Here is a 17657-nt window from a genome sequence, read left to right on the forward strand (position 1 = left end):
TGCTAGCTCTCTTCTCTGCCTGCTATCTGTCTTCTCTGCCCGCTAGCTCTCTTCTCTTCCTGCTAGCTGTCGTCTCTGCCTGCTAGCTGTCGTCTCTGCCTGCTAGCTCTCTTCTCTTCCTGCTAGCTCTCTTCTCTGCCTGCTAGCTCTCTTCTCTGCCTGCTAGCTCTCTTCTCTTCTCTGCCTGCTAGCTGTCTTCTCTTCCTGCTGGCTGTCTTCTCTGCCTGCTAGCTCTCTTCTCTTCTCTGCCTGCTAGCTCTCTTCTCTTCTCTGCCTGCTAGCTGTCTTCTCTTCCTGCTGGCTGTCTTCTCTTCCTGCTAGCTCTCTTCTCTTCTCTGCCTGCTAGCTGTCTTCTCTTCCTGCTGGCTGTCGTCTCTGCCTGCTAGCTGTCTTCTCTGCCTGCTGGCTGTCTTCTCTTCCTGCTAGCTGTCTTCTCTGCCGGCTAGCTGTCTTCTCTGCCTGCTAGCTGTCTTCTCTGCCTGCTAGCTCTCTTCTCTGCCTGCTAGCTCTCTTCTCTTCTCTGCCTGCTAGCTCTCTTCTCTTCTCTGCCTGCTAGCTGTCTTCTCTTCCTGCTGGCTGTCTTCTCTGCCTGCTAGCTCTCTTCTCTTCTCTGCCTGCTAGCTCTCTTCTCTTCTCTGCCTGCTATCTGTCTTCTCTGCCTGCTAGCTCTCTTCTCTGCCTGCTATCTGTCTTCTCTGCCCGCTAGCTCTCTTCTCTTCCTGCTAGCTGTCGTCTCTGCCTGCTAGCTGTCGTCTCTGCCTGCTAGCTCTCTTCTCTTCCTGCTAGCTCTCTTCTCTGCCTGCTAGCTCTCTTCTCTGCCTGCTAGCTCTCTTCTCTTCTCTGCCTGCTAGCTGTCTTCTCTTCCTGCTGGCTGTCGTCTCTGCCTGCTAGCTGTCGTCTCTGCCTGCTGGCTGTCTTCTCTTCCTGCTAGCTGTCTTCTCTGCCTGCTAGCTGTCTTCCCTGCCTGCTAGCTGTGTTCTCTTCCTGCTCGCTGTCTTCTCTGCCGGCTAGCTGTCTTCTCTGCCTGCTAGCTGTCTTCTCTGCCGGCTAGCTGTCTTCTCTGCCGGCTAGCTGTCTTCCCTGCCTGCTAGCTGTCTTCCCTGCCTGCTAGCTGTCTTCTCTTCCTGCTAGCTGTCTTCTCTGCCTGCTAGCTGTCTTCCCTGCCTGCTAGCTGTCTTCTCTGCCTGCTAGCTGTCTTCTCTGCCGGCTAGCTGTCTTCTCTTCCTGCTAGCTCTCTTCCCTGCCTGCAAGCTGTCTTCTCTTCCTGCTAGCTGTCTTCTCTGCCTGCTAGCTGTCTTCCCTGCCTGCAAGCTGTCTTCCTGCTAGCTGTCTTCTCTGCCGGCTAGCTGTCTTCTCTGCCGGCTAGTTGTCTTCTCTGCCTGCTAGCTGTCTTCCCTGCCTGCTAGCTGTCTTCTCTTCCTGCTAGCTGTCTTCTCTGCCTGCTAGCTGTCTTCCCTGCCTGCAAGCTGTCTTCTCCTCCTGCTAGCTGTCGTCTCTGCCTGCTGGCTGTCTTCTCTGCCTGCTAGCTCTCTTCTTCTCCCGCTAGCTCTCTTCTCTGCCTGCTAGCTCTCTTCTCTGCCTGCTAGCTCTCTTCTTCTCCCGCTAGCTCTCTTCTCTGCCTGCTAGCTCTCTTCTCTGCCTGCTAGCTCTCTTCTCTTCTCTGCCTGCTAGCTCTCTTCTCTTCTCTGCCTGCTAGCTGTCTTCTCTTCCTGCTGGCTGTCTTCTCTGCCTGCTAGCTCTCTTCTCTTCTCTGCCTGCTAGCTCTCTTCTCTTCTCTGCCTGCTAGCTGTCTTCTCTTCCTGCTGGCTGTCTTCTCTTCCTGCTAGCTCTCTTCTCTTCTCTGCCTGCTAGCTGTCTTCTCTTCCTGCTGGCTGTCGTCTCTGCCTGCTAGCTGTCGTCTCTGCCTGCTAGCTGTCGTCTCTGCCTGCTGGCTGTCTTCTCTTCCTGCTAGCTGTCTTCTCTGCCGGCTAGCTGTCGTCTCTGCCTGCTAGCTCTCTTCTCTTCTCTGCCTGCTAGCTCTCTTCTCTTCTCTGCCTGCTAGCTGTCTTCTCTTCCTGCTAGCTGTCGTCTCTGCCTGCTAGCTGTCGTCTCTGCCTGCTGGCTGTCTTCTCTTCCTGCTAGCTGTCTTCTCTGCCGGCTAGCTGTCTTCCCTGCCTGCTAGCTGTGTTCTCTTCCTGCTCGCTGTCTTCTCTGCCGGCTAGCTGTCTTCTCTGCCTGCTAGCTGTCTTCTCTGCCTGCTAGCTGTCTTCCCTGCCTGCTAGCTGTGTTCTCTTCCTGCTCGCTGTCTTCTCTGCCGGCTAGCTGTCTTCTCTGCCTGCTAGCTGTCTTCTCTGCCTGCTAGCTGTCTTCTCTGCCGGCTAGCTGTCGTCTCTGCCTGCTAGCTGTCTTCTCTGCCTGCTCGCTGTCTTCTCTGGCTGCTCGCTGTCTTCCCTGGCTGCTCGCTGTCTTCCCTGCCTGCTAGCTGTCTTCTCTGCCTGCTAGCTGTCGTCTCTGCCTGCTGGCTGTCTTCTCTGCCTGCTAGCTGTCGTCTCTGCCTGCTGGCTGTCTTCTCTGCCGGCTAGCTGTCTTCCCTGCCTGCTAGCTGTCTTCCCTGCCTGATAGCTGTCTTCCCTGCCTGATAGCTGTCTTCTCTTCCTGCTAGCTGTCTTCCCTGCCTGCTAGCTGTCTTCTCTTCCTGCTAGCTGTCGTCTCTGCCTGCTAGCTGTCTTCCCTGCCTGCTAGCTGTCTTCCCTGCCTGCTGGCTGTCTTCTCTTCCTGCTAGCTGTCTTCTCTGCCTGCTAGCTGTCTTCCCTGCCTGCTAGCTGTCGTCTCTGCCGGCTAGCTGTCTTCTCTGCCTGCTGGCTGTCTTCTCTTCCTGCTGGCTGTCTTCTCTGCCTGCTAGCTGTCTTCCCTGCCTGCAAACTGTCTATTCCCTATATAGTGCACTACTATAGACCAGAGTCCTATTCCCTATATAGTGCACTACTTTTAGATCAGTGCCCTATTCCCTATATAGTGCACTACTTTAGACCAGGGCCCTATTTAGTGCACTACTTTAGACCAGAGCCCTATTCCCTATATAGTGCACTACTTTAGACCAGAGCCCTATTCCCTATATAGTGCACTACTTTAGACCAGAGCCCTATTCCCTATATAGTGCACTACTTTAGACCAGGGCCCTATTTAGTGCACTACTTTAGACCAGAGCCCTATTCCCTATATAGTGCACTACTTTAGACCAGAGCCCTATTCCCTATATAGTGCACTACTTTAGACCAGAGCCCTATTCCCTATATAGTGCACTACTTTAGACCAGAGCCCTATTCCCTATATAGTGCACTACTTTTAGACCAGACCCCATAGGTCTCTGGTGAAAAGTAGTAACCTTGTTTGACCGTCCTGATCTTGAAAAACTTGGAACGTAGATTCTGTTTCGCTACAACAGTCAGGGCGGATCAGATCAGGCTACAAAACGGTAGAGTACTATGTAGGGAATACTGAAGGATGCTATCTGATACACAGATAGTCTCTTCTCTGAGCAGAGTGACTACTACTACAACTATTATTGTATCAACCTGTCCCATCACTCTTATAATATAATATAATAATAATAATAACTCTTCACTCCAGCATGGGACAACAGATCAGCCTCTGGGTTTGAAAGTCCCCCAACGAGTCCCTCAATTAACAATAAAAACATCCAATTTATCACAATAACAATTCCTGTAATACGTCCTAATCAAATCTTCCCCAGAAGCCTGTTTTATGTTGCTATTGATTTGCTGTATCGATATTAAAGGCTCAGAGAGCTGGGAATCAATAACTCACGATGTAGAAGAAAAGAAAACCAGAGGCCGAAAGTAAAGTTAAATAGTAATATCGCAATAATAACAACATGGTCAGAAGCTCCCAGATTCAATAGTACCTCAAGTGTGGCACAAACCTCTACACTAAAAACTGAATGGAGGGAAGGGGGATCACTGGTACAGATCATTACCTACTGTCATTCCTGACAGAGGATTATCTCAGTCAGAGACTCAGGAACAAATCCTGCATGCTCTGGCCAGCCACTTCCATTTACAGGATTGTCATAAGAGACCAGGCAACGCATGCCCCCCCCCCCCAAAAAAAGATGACTTTCTCTTGGTAAATATTGACGTTTTGAATGCAGGGTAGCGCAGGGTCCCTTCCGTCTTCAAGAGAGCGAGAGTTGCACCCCTTCTGAAAAAACCTACACTCGATCCCTCCGATGTCAACAATTACAGACCAGTATCCCTTCTTTCTTTTCTCTCCAAAACTCTTGAACGTGCCGTCCTTGGCCAGCTCTCCCGCTATCTCTCTCTGAATGACCTTCTTGATCCAAATCAGTCAGGTTTCAAGACTAGTCATTCAACTGAGACTGCTCTCCTCTGTATCACGGAGGCGCTCCGCACTGCTAAAGCTAACTCTCTCTCCTCTGCTCTCATCCTTCTAGATCTATCGGCTGCCTTCGATACTGTGAACCATCAGATCCTCCTCTCCACCCTCTCCGAGTTGGGCATCTCCGGCGCGGCCCACGCTTGGATTGCGTCCTACCTGACAGGTCGCTCCTACCAGGTGGCGTGGCGAGAATCTGTCTCCTCACCACGCGCTCTCACCACTGGTGTCACCCAGGGCTCTGTTCTTGGCCCTCTTCTATTCTCGCTATACACCAAGTCACTTGGCTCTGTCATAACCTCACATGGTCTCTCTTATCATTGCTATGCAGACGACACACAATTAATCTTCTCCTTTCCCCTTCTGATGACCAGGTGGCGAATCGCATCTCTGCATGTCTGGCAGACATATCAGTGTGGATGACGGATCACCACCTCAAGCTGAACCTCGGCAAGACGGAGCTGCTCTTCCTCCCGGGGAAGGACTGCCCGTTCCATGATCTCGCCATCACGGTCGACAACTCCATTGTGTCCTCCTCCCAGAGCGCCAAGAACCTTGGCGTGATCCTGGACAACACCCTGTCGTTCTCAACTAACATCAAGGCGGTGGCCCGTTCCTGTAGGTTCATGCTCTACAACATCCGCAGAGTACGACCCTGCCTCACACAGGAAGCGGCGCAGGTCCTAATCCAGGCACTTGTCATCTCCCGTCTGGATTACTGCAACTCGCTGTTGGCTGGGCTCCCTGCCTGTGCCATTAAACCCCTTCAACTCATCCAGAACGCCGCAGCCCGTCTGGTGTTCAACCTTCCCAAGTTCTCTCACGTCACCCCGCTCCTCCGTTCTCTCCACTGGCTTCCAGTTGAAGCTCGCATCCGCTACAAGACCATGGTGCTTGCCTACGGAGCTGTGAGGGGAACGGCACCTCAGTACCTCCAGGCTCTGATCAGGCCCTACACCCAAACAAGGGCACTGCGTTCATCTACCTCTGGCCTGCTCGCCTCCCTACCACTGAGGAAGTACAGCCCCTGCTCAGCCCAGTCAAAACTGTTCGCTGCCCTGGCCCCCCAATGGTGGAACAAACTCCCTCACGACGCCAGGACAGCGGAGTCAATCACCACCTTCCGGAGACACCTGAAACCCCACCTCTTTAAGGAATACCTAGGATAGGTTAAGTAATCCCTCTCACCCCACCCCCCCTAAGTTTTAGATGCACTATTGTTAAGTGACTGTCCCACTGGATGTCATAAGGTGAATGCACCAATTTGTAAGTCGCTCTGGATAAGAGCGTCTGCTAAATGACTTAAATGTAATGTAAATGTAAGATATATTGTATTTACTCAGGTTTACTTACTGTCGTAGCCGATCTCTTACGTAGATCAGGAAGATGAATTCCATAGTTTTGGTGCATCAGAGTCCTGTTCTTTGGATGAACGGGATTATACAGCAGACGCATGGCCAACGCTGCCTTGTGCTGAGAAAGAGACAGAGAGAGAGACAGAGAGAGAGAGACAGACAGAGAGAGAGAGAGAGAGAGAGAGAGAGAGAGAGAGAGAGAGAGAGAGAGAGAGAGAGAGAGAGAGAGAGAGAGAGAGACAGAGAGAGAGAGAGACAGAGAGAGATACAGAGAGAGATACAGAGAGACAGAGAGAGATACAGAGTCCGAGTGAGACGGAGAAAGAGACAGAGAGAGAGACCGGAGAGAGAGAGAGAGAGAGAGAGAGAGAGAGAGAGAGAGAGAGAGAGAGAGAGAGAGAGAGAGAGAGAGAGAGAGAGAGAGAGAGAGAGAGAGAGAGAGAGAGAGAGACAGAGAGAGACAGAGAGAGAGACAGAGAAAAAGAGACAGAGAGAAAGAGAGACACAGAGAGAGAGACAGAGAGAGAGACCGAGTGAGACAGAGACAGAGAGAGAGGGAATCACTCAAACAAGGAACAAAATCTCTCAAATCGTTGGTCTATCTTAGGTGCTAATGCTACTGTCCCTACAGTATGACTTGCATTGTAGCCCACAGACTGCAGTGTGACTTGCATTGTAGCTTCTTGACTTTAGTGCTATGTTATAGCCCACAGACTGTAGTGCTATGTTATAGTCCACTGACTGTAGTGCCCACAGACTGTAGTGCTATGTTATAGTCCACTGACTGTAGTGCTGTTATAGCCCACAGACTGTAGTGCTATGTTATAGTCCACTGACTGTAGTGCTATGTTATAGTCCACAGACTGTAGTGCTGTTATAGCCCACAGACTGTAGTGCTATGTTATAGCCTCCTGAAAATTGACAGGTGTGAGCAGTGAATGACTAGGCATATAGTATTTACCTTCTCCCCGGGTGAAGCCCCCACACTCTGACCTCTCTGATGATGCATGTCTGGGATACTCCCCAGGGGGGGCCTCCTGTATGACAAACTGCTGGTCAGACTCATGCTGTACTCAAATAATAATCGTAATGTAAGTCGTCCTGAGAAAACCACTTACCATTTGGGAATCTGTACAGTCTTCTTCTCTAGGTCTTCAATGCTGGGAAGTGTCAGTACCTGCCTATTGACTGTCTTCTGATACTGCTCTGCACGCCTCTGGGAACAAATGTTGACGGGTTAGGGTTATATTGTAATGCTATTGACTTCAGCGCTCAGTGTGTGAGTGTGAGTGTGAGTGTGAGTGTGAGTGTGTGTGTGTGTGTGTGTGTGTGTGTGTGTGTGTGTGTGTGTGTGTGTGTGTGTGTGTGTGTGTGTGTGTGTGTGTGTGTGTGTGTGTGTGTGTGTGTGTGTGTGTGTGTGTGCTTAATGAACTTTCAAGAAGGTTATAAAGCCTTGTCTTTAGGTGACTTAGGTATAATGAAGATGTGTTCAGATGTGTACAGAAGACAGGTGTAGTCCTAACCCTGATCCCACTCTCTGTCCTGCGGATGGCAGCGTCCAAGGCCTGGAGGTCCACGGTTTCTCCCTTCTCGTGGAAGGTGATACGGCCAAGGCTTCGCTTCAGCTGTCTCAAATCATCCTGGACCTGGTGATGAACACCAAAACAAATCTATACCATCACTGTTGATTCACCTTCAACATCCCAAAACAAGACAAACTCTTCACAAGACAATTGTGTAGCCTAACTTTAGCTAGATAACTATAAATAACTAGCTAATTCATACAAAATATAAACAATATAAACCAGTTAGCTAGCAAGAAAACAACAACACAACAAATGTAGCTAGCTAACGTTAACGTCGTTACCTGGACTAAAACGTTTCCAAGCTCATCTGAGTGTTTATTATTAAGAATGTCAGCCATTTATTTGACAGTTTCTGTAAAAATAAAAAATAAAACACTTTCAAAAGATCAAAGTCTCATTGCATGTGACATGCGGCAATGGTTTGCTAATTGTCTAATTGTCTAATTGTCTAGCTATTTATTGTGGTGGAAAGCGTTGATAACTTCCCATGTCAACAAAAACCCTTTCTCATCCTCTGCCTGGCCCCAGACGAAACGCTGTAACCAAGGCAACGAGTGGGGCGAATGGGAGAGGAGAAGGTAGAAACAGACTACATATGTAGTTTTGCTCGTTTTTTTTGTTGCTTTATAGTGTCTGAAAAATAATAATCGCATGAAATTGGCACTTTTATTTAATGGATGGCACATAAATCAGAAGTAGAATCCATGTTTTTTTCTCATTTCGCGGTGGAATGTGATTGACGGTCGTCACTAGTTACCACAAACACAAAGCCGTAATTATGGATAAACCCCGCCTATTTTTTTTTTTTTTTTTTTTACAATTTATCTTCTTAAAATCTTATTTTAAGCTTAACCCTAATATAAACCGCACTGCTAACCTTATGCATAACCCTAACATTAAATTAAGACCAAATAAAGCAAATTTGAGTTTTCACGAATTGTTTCGATAGAGCAAACGTTGACTTTGTGTCTGACGTAAATATTCGCAACCGTGATTTTACCTTTTGCACCGGAAGTGATAATGTGGTTTGAGTTGAAAGGTCATACTGATTAGGAAGGTTTGTTGTGCTAACTAGTTTTGTCATCTTTTTCCAACAAGGAACGCTTCAAATATGTCCGCGTCTGAAGATTACGAAGAACAAGAAGAGACAGCGACCACTGTTCCATCCGTCCTCATTACGAGCTGTGACATTGGCTTTAATGAACAAGATTTGATAAAACGTAAGTAGATGCAGGGTAGCAAAATGGCCTAACTAGCTAACGTTAGCTAGCTTTAATAAAGCGCAAGATCGCTCTAACAGGCTGCCTAAATAGAAACACACAAACATGTATTATTGTTCATAGAAGCGGTTCATTACTTACATTGTGAATATGTAGTGAAGTTAGCTACCGTAACTAGATGCTAAGTGATGTAGCCAGCCAGCACTAGAGCTACCAGCCACTTTGCTGACTGAAGCTAAATGTGGGAATAACGTTACAGCTTGTGTGACTGGGAAACATTGAAAAATGTCTGGGTTATTTTTTCTCAGAGATTCTAGGCACCACATCGTTACCAGAGCCGTCCAAGCAGGAGGATACGGTAGTGTGGTACCCATGGACTATCAACAACAAGTATTACACAGCAGGTGTCAGCCTCTGTGTGGTGCCCGGTACCTACCAGATGACATCGGAGATAGCCCAGTCCATGCAGGCTTTCATTGCTTACTTTGACAGCACAGTGGTAAGTTGTGTGTGTGCAGTGCATTCAGACCCCTTTACTTTTTCCACATTTTGGTATGAACCTTATTCTAAAATGGATTAAATTGTTTCCCTGCCCTCAAATCTACACACAGTAACTCAAAATGACATGCAAAAACAGGTTTTTAGACATTTTAGCAGATGTATTTTTAAAAAAGACTGAAAAAACTACTGAAATATCACATTTACATAAGTATTCAGACCCTTTACTCAGTACTTTGTTGAAGCACTGTTGGCAGTGATTACAGCCTCGAGTCTTATTGGATATGATGCTACAAGCTTGGCACACCTGTATCTGGGGAGTTCCTCCCATTCTTCTCTGCAGATCCTCTCAAGCTCTGTCAGGTTGGATGGGGAGCGTCACTGCACAGCTATATTCAGGTCTCTCCAGAGATGTTTGATTGGGTTCAAGTCTGGGCTCAGGCTGGGCTACTCAAAGACATTCAGAGACTTGTCCCGAAGCCACTTCTGCATTACCTTGGCTGTGTGTTTATGGTCGTCGAACGTTCCCCCAAGTCGGAGGTCCTGAGCGCTCTGGAGCAGGTTTTCATCAAGGATCTCTGTACTTTGCTCCGCTCACCTTTGCTTCGATCCTGACTAGTCTCCCAGTCCCTGCCACTGAAAAACATCCCCACAACATGATGCTGCCACCACCATGCTTTACCATAGGGATGGTGCCAGGTTTCCTCCAGATGTGATGCTTGGCATTCAGTCCAAAGAGTTCAATCTTGGTTTCATCAGACCAGAGAATCTTTTTTCTCATGGTCTGAGAGTCTCTAGGTGCCTTTAGATGAACTCCAAACGGTCTGTAATGTGCCTTTTACTGAGGAGTGGCTTCCGTCTGGCCACTCTACCTTAAAGGCCTGATTAGTGGAGTGCTGCAGAGATGGCTGTCCTTCTGGAAGGTTCTCCCATCTACACAGAGGAACTCTAGAGCTCTGTCAGAGTGACCATTGGGTTTTTGGGCACCTCCCTGACCAATGTCCTTCTACCCCAATTGCTCAGTTTGGCCAAGCGGCTAGCTCTAGGAGGAGTCTTGGTGGTTCCAAACTTCTTCCATTTTAGAATGATGGAGTTCTGCTGCAGAACTGTGTTGGTACCCTTCCCCAGAACTGTGTTGGTACCCTTCCCCAGAACTGTGTTGGTACCCTTCCCCAGAACTGTGTTGGTACCCTTCCCCTTCCCCAGAACTGTGCCTCGACACAATCCTGTCTCGGACCTCTACAGACAATTCCTTTGACCTCAATGTGGAGTCTCATAGCAAAGGGTCTGAATACTTAAGTAAATAAGTTATTTCTGTTTTTTATTTGTAATACATTTGCAAACATTTCTAAACCTGTTTTCGCTTTGTGATTATGGTTATAGTTGTGTGTGTAGATCGCTGTATTTAAAATAAAAATAAAAAAGTTGTTTTATCCATTTTAGAATCAGGCTGTAACGTAAACAAAATGTGGAAAAAGTCAAGGGGTCTGAATACTTTCCGAATGCACTGTATATCGGTGGGGTTGGGTACAGCAGGCTGCATCTCAATCTGTGATACCTCGTGTCCTTGCCTCCTACCTACTCAACCCCCGTACCCTCAGACCTTCAGTGCATTTTGAGAAGGAGGTGAGAAGGGAGGACCCAACAAGTGTAGGAAAGATGAATTGAGAGAGCCAAAGACAGACCCGGGTATGTCTATGCTTTAGGAAATCACAGGTGTATTGGCTGGAAAACAAACGGAACCAAACTGGGAAATTTGTCCAATGGAAGCTCTCATTTTTGTTTTGCAAAACATTTTCCATTGCAAAAAGCTTTGCAAAAAAAAAGTCTGAAAGGTTTTGCAACAGCGTGCAACGAATGAACACACCCCAGGTGACCCTTGTCTCTCTGGGGTCCGACAGAAGGATGGTTTGGAGCAGCTGTCTCCCTGGATATCTGTGGTGGAAGACTTGGCTCCAGAGGTGCTCATCCTGGTCTGTGACCGCGTGTGTGAAAGTGGTAAGTGTTACAAAACCTGTGTGTGTGTGTGTGTGTGTGTGTGTGTGTGTGTGTGTGTGTGTGTGTGTGTGTGTGTGTGTGTGTGTGTGTGTGTGTGTGTGTGCGTGTGTGTGTGTACAGTGTGTGTGTGTGTGTGTGTACGAGTGTGTGTGTACAGTGTGTGTGTGTGTGTGTGTGTGTGCGAATTACAGTGTGTGTGTGTGTGTGAATTACAGTGTGTGTGTGTGTGTGTGTGTGTGTGCGAATTACAGTGTGTGTGTGTGCGAATTACAGTGTGTGTGTGTGCGAATTACAGTGTGTGTGTGTGTGTGTGTGTGCGAATTACTGTGTGTGTGTGTGTGCGAATTACAGTGTGTGTGTGTGTGTGCGAATTACAGTGTGTGTGTGTGTGCGAATTACAGTGTGTGTGTGTGTGTGTGTGTGCGAATTACAGTGTGTGTGTGTGTGTGTGTGTGCGAATTACAGTGTGTGTGTGTGTGTGTGTGCGAATTACAGTGTGTGTGCGAATTACAGTGTGTGTGTGTGTGTGTGCGAATTACAGTGTGTGTGTGTGTGTGCGAATTACAGTGTGTGTGTGTGTGTGTGTGTGTGTGTGCGAATTACAGTGTGTGTGTGTGTGTGTGTGCGAATTACAGTGTACAGTGTGTGTGTGTGTGTGTGTGTGTGTGAATTACAGTGTGTGTGTACAGTGTGTGTGTGTGTGTGTGTGTGTGTGAATTACAGTGTGTGTGTGTGTGTGCAGTGTGTGTGTGTGTGTGCGAATTACAGTGTGTGTGTGTGTGTGTGTGTGTGCGAATTACAGTGTGTGTGTGCGAATTACAGTGTGTGTGTGTGCGAATTACAGTGTGTGTGTGTGTAAATTACAGTGTGAGTGTGTGTGCGAATTACAGTGTGTGTGTGTGTGCGAATTACAGTGTGTGTGTGTGAGTGTGTGTGTGTGTTACTGCGTGTGCGAATTACAGTGTGTGTGTGTGTGTGTGTGCGAATTACAGCGTGTGCGAATTACAGCGTGTGTGTGTGTGCGAATTACAGCGTGTGTGTGTGCGAATTACAGCGTGTGTGTTTGTGTGTGCGAATTACAGCGTGTGTGTGTGCGAATTACAGCGTGTGTGTGTGCGAATTACAGCGTGTGTGTGTGCGAATTACAGTGTGTGTGTGTGTGTGTGTGTGCGAATTACAGTGTGTGTGTGTGCGAATTACAGTGTGTGTGTGTGCGAATTACAGTGTGTGTGTGTGAATTACAGTGTGTGTGTGTGCGAATTACAGTGTGTGTGTGTGCGAATTACAGTGTGTGTGTGTGTGTGTGCGAATTACAGTGTGTGTGTGTGTGTGCGAATTACAGTGTGTGTGTGTGTGTGCGAATTACAGTGTGTGTGTGTGTGTGTGTGTGCGAATTACAGTGTGTGTGTGTGTGTGTGTGCGAATTACAGTGTGTGTGTGTGTGTGTGTGTGTGCGAATTACAGTGTGTGTGTGTGTGTGTGTGTGCGAATTACAGTGTGTGTGTGTGTGTGTGTGTGTGTGTGTGTGTGCGAATTACTGTGTGTGTGTGTGTGTGTGTGTGTGTGTGTGTGTGTGTGCGAATTACAGTGTGTGTGTGTGTGTGTGTGTGCGAATTACAGTGTGTGTGTGTGTGTGTGCGAATTACAGTGTGTGTGTGTGTGTGTGCGAATTACAGTGTGTGTGTGTGTGTGTGTGTGTGTGCGAATTACAGTGTGTGTGTGTGTGTGTGTGCGAATTACAGTGTGTGTGTGTGTGTGTGCGAATTACAGTGTGTGTGTGTGTGTGCGAATTACAGTGTGTGTGTGTGTGCGAATTACAGTGTGTGTGTGTGTGCGAATTACAGTGTGTGTGTGTGTGCGAATTACAGTGTGTGTGTGTGTGTGCGAATTACAGTGTGTGTGTGTGTGCGAATTACAGTGTGTGTGTGTGTGTGTGTGTGTGTGTGCGAATTACAGTGTGTGTGTGTGTGTGTGCGAATTACAGTGTGTGTGTGTGTGTGTGCGAATTACAGTGTGTGTGTGTGTGTGTGCGAATTACAGTGTGTGTGTGTGTGTGTGTGTGTGTGTGTGTGTGTGTGCGAATTACAGTGTGTGTGTGTGTGTGTGTGCGAATTACAGTGTGTGTGTGTGTGTGTGCGAATTACAGCGTGTGTGTGTGTGCGAATTACAGTGTGTGCGAATTACAGTGTGTGTGCGAATTACAGTGTGTGTGTGTGTGTGTGCGAATTACAGTGTGTGTGTGTGTGTGTGTGTGTGCGAATTACAGTGTGTGTGTGTGTGTGTGTGTGCGAATTACAGTGTGTGTGTGTGTGCGTGTGTGTGCGAATTACAGTGTGTGTGTGTGTGTACAGTGTGTGTGCGAATTACAGTGTGTGTGTGTGTGTGTGTGTGCGAATTACAGTGTGTGTGCGAATTACAGTGTGTGTGTGTGTGTGCGAATTACAGTGTGGTGTGTGTGTGTGTGTGTGTGCGAATTACAGTGTGTGTGTGTTTGTGCGGATTACAGTGTGTGTGTGTGTGTGTGTGTGTGTGTGTGTGTGTGTGTGTGTGCGAATTACTGTGTGTGTGTGAGTGGTGTGTGCAAATTACGGTGTGTGTGTGTGTGTGTACCAGTGTGTGCGAATTACTGTGTGTGTGTACCAGTGTGTGCGAATTACTGTGTGTGTGTGTGTGAGGGAGAAACTTGTTCCAAAATTGAACTATACAACAACAAAAAATCTCTTCTCCAGGTGTCAGTAGACATGAGGCACATCAGTGGTGTTTAGCACATGCCTTTGAGTTGGTGGAACTCAGTCCTGAAGACCTGCCAGATGAGGAAGGTAAGAGGTTTTTGTGTGCTGTTTTTCAAGTAGCAGCAACATTCTGAATTGTGAGACCACGTTTGAATTAAGAGGCTGACCTGCCCATGATACTGCCTCCCGAGTGGTGCAGTGGTTTAAGGCACTGCATCGCAGTGCTAGCTGTGTCGCTACAGATCCTGGTTCGAATCCAGGCTGTGTCGCTGACTGCCGTGACCAGGAGTCCAATGAGGTGGCGCCACAATTGGCCCAGCGTCGTCCAGGTTAGGGGAGGGTTTGGCCCGGTAGGGATGTCGTTGTCCCATCGTGCTCTAGCGACTTCTGTGGCGGGCCGGGCGCAGTTCACGCTGACACGGTCGCCAGGTGTACGGTGTGGCTTTCGGGTTGAGTTGTGTCAAGAAGCAGTGGGACGACCCTCGACCTTCGTCTCTCCCGAGTCCGTTCGGGAGTCTCCCAGTCCCTGCCGCAGAAAAACATCTACACAGCATGATGCTGCCACCATCATGCTTCACTGTTGGGATGGTGCCAGGTTTCCTCCAGACGTGACGCTTGTTTCTGATGATCTGAGAGTCTTTAGGGTCACCTCCCTGACCAAGGCCCTTCTCCCCTCCCCGATTGCTCAGTTTGGCCAGACGGCCAGCTCTAGGAAGAGTCTTGGTGGTTCCAAACGTCTTCCATTTAAGAGCGATGGTACTGTGTTCTTGGGAACCTTCAATGCTGCAAAATGTTTTGTTACCCTTCCCCAGATCTATGCCTCGACACAATCCCGTCTCAGAGCTCTACGGACAATTCCTTCGACCTCGTGGCTTGGTTTTTGCTCTGACATGCACTGTCACCTTATATAGACAGGTGTGTGTCTTTCCAAATCATGGCCAATCAATTGAATTTACCACAGGTGGACTCTAATCAGGTTGTAGAAATATCTCAAGGATGATCAATGGAAACAGGATGCACCTGAGCTCAATTTCGAGTCTCATAGCAAAGGGTCTGAATACTTATGTAAATAAGATTTTTCTGTTTTTTTATTTGTTAATAAATGTGCAACAATTCTAAAAACCTGTTTTCCCTTTGTCATTATGGGGTATTGTGAGGTCATTATGGGGTATTGTGATGTCATTAGGGGATATTGCGATGTCATTAGGGGATATTGCGATGTCATTAGGGGGTATTGTGAGGTCATTATGGGGATATTGTGAGGTCATTATGGGGTATTGTGAGGTCATTATGGGTGTTAGGTCATTTGTGAGATCATTATGGGTGGGATATTGCGAGGTCATTATGGGTGTTGGGGATATTGCGAGGTCATTATGGGGATCATTATGGGAGGTCATTATGGGATATTGGGTGAGGTCATTATGGGTGGGATCATATGGCGAGATCATTATGGGTGTTGCGAGGTCATTATGGGGTGTTGCGAGGTCATTATGGGTGTTGCGAGGTCATTATGGGTGTTGCGTCATTATGGGTGGTCATTATTGCGAGGTCATTATGGGTGTTGCGAGGTCATTATGGGTGTTGCGAGGTCATTATGGGTGTTGCGAGGTCATTATGGGTGTTGCGAGGTCATTATGGGTGTTGCGAGGTCATTATGGGTGTTGCGAGGTCATTATGGGTGTTGCGAGGTCATTATGGGTGTTGCGAGGTCATTATGGGTATTGCGAGGTCATTATGGGTGTTGTCATTATGGGTGTTGAGGTCATTATGGGTGTTGCGAGGTCATTATGGGTGTTGCGAGGTCATTATGGGTGTTGCGAGGTCATTATGGGTGTTGCGAGGTCATTATGGGTGTTGCGAGGTCATTATGGGTGTTGCGAGGTCATTATGGGTGTTGCGAGGTCATTATGGGTGTTGCGAGGTCATTATGGGTGTTGTCATTATGGGTGTTGAGGTCATTATGGGTGTTGCGAGGTCATTATGGGTGTTGCGAGGTCATTATGGGTGTTGCGAGGTCATTATGGGTGTTGCGAGGTCATTATGGGTGTTGCGAGGTCATTATGGGTGTTGCGAGGTCATTATGGGTGTTGCGAGGTCATTATGGGTGTTGCGAGGTCATTATGGGTGTTGCGAGGTCATTATGGGTGTTGCGAGGTCATTATGGGTGTTGCGAGGTCATTATGGGTGTTGCGAGGTCATTATGGGTGTTGCGAGGTCATTATGGGTGTTGCGAGGTCATTATGGGTGTTGCGAGGTCATTATGGGTGTTGCGAGGTCATTATGGGTGTTGCGAGGTCATTATGGGTGTTGCGAGGTCATTATGGGTGTTGCGAGGTCATTATGGGTGTTGCGTGTAGATTGAGGATTGTTTTTGTTTTTACATTTTATAATAAGGTTGTAACGTAACAAAACATGGAAAAAGGCCTCAGCCTTTCATTACATGAATCAGTCGTAGGCCTCAGCCTTTCATTACATGAATCAGTCGAAGGCCTCAGCCTTTCATTACATGAATCAGTCGAAGGCCTCAGCCTTTCATTACATGAATCAGTCGAAGGCCTCAGCCTTTCATTACATGAATCAGTCGAAGGCCTCAGCTGTAGGTTTTCAGATCAGACTCCGTCTGAATGGTTGTTAGTTTACCCTCTGTCTGTCTGTAATTCCTACCAGATGACTTCCCAGAGTCTACAGGAGTGAAGAGGATTGTCCAGGCTCTCAATGCCAACGTGTGGTCCAGTGTGGAGATGAAGGATGGTGAGATGGTTACACAATCTTATTTTCATATTGTCTTTATGTCATGTTTTTTAAATTAAATTTTTATGGTATTTAAAAACAAAAACAAAAAAATATATATATATATATAAACGAAAAAAAATATACTGAACAGATGGGGAGGTGGGCAGTAGGGATTGAATTGTAACCACGACGACACGGTAGACCAGCCAGACCACTGACATCACAATCTGTCCCTAGCAGGTGTGGTTTGGTGAAGCAGAGGTTGATGGACTAACCGTCACTCCTATGCAGACGTAGTGTCATCTCCTCGGCGGTGATCTGAAGCTTTGCCTCAGACTGGTGCTGCTGGGGAGAGAACCACAGAAATAGAAAACTACTGTATCTCTATGGACAGAACATCTGAGCTCTTGTGTATTTCCAACACACATAATTAGTCTAGTCGAAACAAACAGACTGCTGTACAGACACTATGGAGACTCTAGTCTAACAGACACTATGGAGACTAGTCTAACAGACACTATGGAGACTCTAGTCTAACAGACACTATGGAGACTCTAGTCTAACAGACACTATGGAGACTCTAGTCTAACAGACACTATGGAGACTCTAGTCTAACAGACACTATGGAGACTCTAGTCTAACAGACACTATGGAGACTCTAGTCTAACAGACACTAAGGCTCTAGTCTAACAGACACTATGGAGGCTCTAGTCTAACAGACACTATGGAGGCTCTAGTCTAACAAACAGACTGCTGTACAGACACTATGGAGACTCTAGTCTAACAGACACTATGGAGGCTCTAGTCTAACAGACACTATGGAGGCTCTAGTCAAACAGAACAGACACTATGGAGGCTCTAGTCTAACAGACACTATGGAGGCTCTAGTCTAACAGACACAGACTCTGTAACAGACACTATGGAGGCTCTAGTCTAACAGACACTATGGAGGCTCTAGTCTAACAGACAGACACTATGGAGACTCTAGTAACAGACACTATGGAGGCTCTAGTCTAACAGACAGACTGCTTACAGACACTATGGAGTCAGCACAGACAGACTTTAGAGCCTGTAAGTCAGCATTTCAAGGTCTACGCCCGTTGTATTCGGTCACTAATGGCATTTGTTTTGAGGACGGAG

At 47.5% G+C, this 17657-nt stretch overlaps 2 protein-coding genes across 2 annotated transcripts in view; one reads left to right on the forward strand and one right to left on the reverse strand.

The window, feature by feature from the left end:
* Positions 1-7854, reverse strand: part of iqch (IQ motif containing H) — a 150783-nt gene extending 142929 nt beyond the window's left edge. The window contains exons 1-5 of the mRNA XM_046352072.1: positions 7618-7854; positions 7274-7396; positions 6869-6966; positions 6712-6787; positions 5745-5868 (exon numbers count right to left, since the gene is read on the reverse strand). Coding sequence (XP_046208028.1) covers positions 5745-5868; positions 6712-6787; positions 6869-6966; positions 7274-7396; positions 7618-7674 — 478 coding nt within the window. The 5' untranslated portion in view covers positions 7675-7854. The remainder of the gene's footprint in view (positions 1-5744; positions 5869-6711; positions 6788-6868; positions 6967-7273; positions 7397-7617) is intronic.
* A 489-nt stretch (positions 7855-8343) lies between these two features.
* aagab (alpha and gamma adaptin binding protein) overlaps positions 8344-17657 on the forward strand; it is a 21748-nt gene continuing 12434 nt past the window's right edge. The window contains exons 1-5 of the mRNA XM_046352140.1: positions 8344-8556; positions 8865-9055; positions 10956-11052; positions 13782-13871; positions 16452-16535. Coding sequence (XP_046208096.1) covers positions 8448-8556; positions 8865-9055; positions 10956-11052; positions 13782-13871; positions 16452-16535 — 571 coding nt within the window. The 5' untranslated portion in view covers positions 8344-8447. The remainder of the gene's footprint in view (positions 8557-8864; positions 9056-10955; positions 11053-13781; positions 13872-16451; positions 16536-17657) is intronic.

This window comes from Oncorhynchus gorbuscha, linkage group LG06 (assembly GCF_021184085.1).
Source record: "Oncorhynchus gorbuscha isolate QuinsamMale2020 ecotype Even-year linkage group LG06, OgorEven_v1.0, whole genome shotgun sequence".
Lineage (NCBI taxonomy): Eukaryota > Metazoa > Chordata > Actinopteri > Salmoniformes > Salmonidae > Oncorhynchus > Oncorhynchus gorbuscha.